This window comes from Lactuca serriola, chromosome 4, assembly GCF_051521515.1.
Source record: "Lactuca serriola cultivar US96UC23 chromosome 4, Lser_US96UC23_V15, whole genome shotgun sequence".
Classification (NCBI taxonomy): domain Eukaryota; kingdom Viridiplantae; phylum Streptophyta; class Magnoliopsida; order Asterales; family Asteraceae; genus Lactuca; species Lactuca serriola.
The window spans coordinates 95974603-95977199 of record NC_136411.1 but is presented as its reverse complement, the minus strand read 5'-3'; the positions used below and the strand labels follow the sequence as shown (position 1 = coordinate 95977199).

The following is a 2597-nucleotide window of genomic DNA, read 5'->3' as shown; positions in this document are numbered from 1 at the left end:
TCCTCCTCTGTATCATGTTTTTCTGTCAAGCTACAAATGCTTGTTGGGAATCATTCCTTTGAATTCTAACGTATTAAGACCATATAATATTTAATATATTACACTAAATATGTATTATGGTGTACATAATTAAGTTTATATTTTTAATTCATCATGCTTTTAGTTTATGTTCTACAACATCTATGTTTTCCTCGGTCAAAATAATCCCTAAGGAATAAATACTCATTATATACCTGGACCCCCACACAAAAACAATTAAGCTACAACACAAATCAAGTATACATTACTAAACATAATTAACTCATAATCATAAGTTATATCTCCAACTGTTGAAGAAATTTACATCAAATAAACAAAGGGTAGAATAGTCCTTTTTTGCATTTTGCCAACCAAAATGTAAACATACTTTATCTATATAATATTACTGGTAGTTTTTTATGTTTCTTTTTGTTTTCTTTTTGGTTCCTTTTAGTTCAGCAACTTCATACTAAGATAAGATGGACAAGATTTGGACTAAAATCACAAATAAGGTGGATCCAAAGTGCATGAAGGGGGCAATTGCTTTTGCGGAGATGGCTAAAGGTTGCATTGATAGTGAAGGTCGTACACACTGTCCATGTAAAACATGTCTAAATGTTAGGAAGCATGCACCTGATGTAGTTTGTAATCACATCATACATCATGGCTTTCAACAGTCATACAAAATATGGACATTTCACGGGGAAAGTCGCAAAGCAAATGAAAAAAACGAGCATGATGAAAGTGATAATGAATCAAATGATGGTGTCGATGCTTTACTTGGTGATGCGTTTCATGTGGGAGCTGAAACTAAAGGAGTAGATGACAGCGATGAGGCCGAGTCTTCTAATCGATCTACTAATCCAAATGTAGACAAGTTATTCGCTGATATGGAGAAACCTTTATTTCCAGGATGTGAAAATTTCTCTGTACTAGGATTTATATTACGATTGATGCATGTGAAGGCAACATGTAAAATGACAAATGTGTCCATGGATATGATACTAAAGTTATTGAGTGAGGCATTCAGGGACACAATAATCCGTAAAACCCACTATGAGGCAAAAAAGTATTTGCGTACTCTTGGACTTGGATACGAATCAATACATGCTTGTAAGAATGATTGTGCATTGTTTTGGAAGGAAAATTCGGAATTACAATCATGTCCTGTTTGTGGTGCTAGTCGTTGGGTAGACGATAGAATGCATAAAAAGAAGATACCAACCAAAGTCTTGCGTTACTTTCCCATCACAAGTAGACTTAAGCGACTATATGCCTCTAGGTATACTGCAAAGGACATGCAGTGGCACACTTACAACAAGTCTAAAGAAGATGGAGTTCTTAGATATCCAGCAGACGGAAAAGCATGGAAGCACTTTAATACAATCTACCCTGATTTTGCCAAAGAACCTAGAAATGTACGCCTAGGTCTTGCAAGCGATGATTTCAACCCTTTTGGGACGATGAGTACTTCATATATTATGTGGCCTGTGGTGCTTATATTGTACAATCTGCCTACTTGGAAGTCATTGATTGATGCTTTATTTATGATGGCTTTGTTGATTCCTGGGAAAGATTCACCAGGAAAGGATATTGATGTATATTTACGTCCACTGGTAGATGAGTTGAAAGTTCTATGGGAGAAGGGTATTGAAACATATGATTCTGAATCAGGACGTACATTCAACATGCGTGCAACACTTATGTGGACAATAAATGATTTTCCTGCGTATGGTTACTTGTCTGGATGGAGCACAAGTGGGTACATGGCTTGCCCAACATGCAACAAAGATGCATCTAGTATTCGTATAAGAAAGAAAATAGCATACGTAGGTCATAGGAGATTTCTTCCCCCTGATCATCCTTGGAGGAATGCACGAGATTTTAATGGGAAAAAAGAGTCTAGGATTGCACCCAAACATATCAGTGGAGAAGATTGCTTGCGCCAATTAGAAAATGTCCCTTACTTTCCACATGGAAAAAACAGTCTCACATCGGCCAAAAATGTAGAAGGAGCGAACGCGAGTTAAATTGGTCAAAAAAGCATATTCTTTGAACTACCATACTGGTGTAAGTTGTTAATGCGTCATAACATTGATGTCATGTATGTTATAAAAAGTATGGGTGAGAACTTCTTGGGAACTTTATTAAACATAGAAAAGAGGACAAAAGACACTGACCTAGCTCGCCGAGATCTTCAAGATATGAAAATACGCAAGAATCTTCACTTGGTGAAGAAAAATGATCGTTGGATTAAACCCCCTACTCCAGATGTCTTAACTCCATTAGAGAGGAAACAATTTTTCTCTCTAGTTAAGTCTGTGCGTTTTCCTGATGGATATGCCGCAAACTTGGGTAAAAATGTTATTCTCGAGCAAAGTAAGATATATGGACTTAAATCACATGATTATTATGTCTTCATGTTACATATACTCCCTATTGCTATTCGTGGGCTTTTAGATAAACGTATATGTGATACATTGATAGAGTTGTCTCAATTTTTCAAGATTCTAACTTCAGCCACATTACATGTTAGAGACTTGGAAACTTTGCAAGAAGAGATAGTTAAGATTCTTTGC

At 36.2% G+C, this 2597-nt stretch overlaps 1 protein-coding gene across 1 annotated transcript; it reads left to right on the top strand.

Moving 5' to 3' along the window:
* Nucleotides 1-497: 497 nt before the first annotated feature.
* On the top strand, nucleotides 498-2048 carry LOC145098632 (uncharacterized). The gene has a single exon (XM_079036255.1). It carries the CDS (start codon nucleotides 498-500, stop codon nucleotides 2046-2048), a length of 1551 nt encoding a protein of 516 aa, XP_078892381.1.
* The last annotated feature ends 549 nt before the right edge of the window (nucleotides 2049-2597 follow it).

Coding starts and splice junctions, on each gene's coding strand:
- LOC145098632 (XM_079036255.1), top strand. CDS start 498: ATGGACAAGATTTGGACTAAAATCACAAATAAGGTGGATCCAAAGTGC.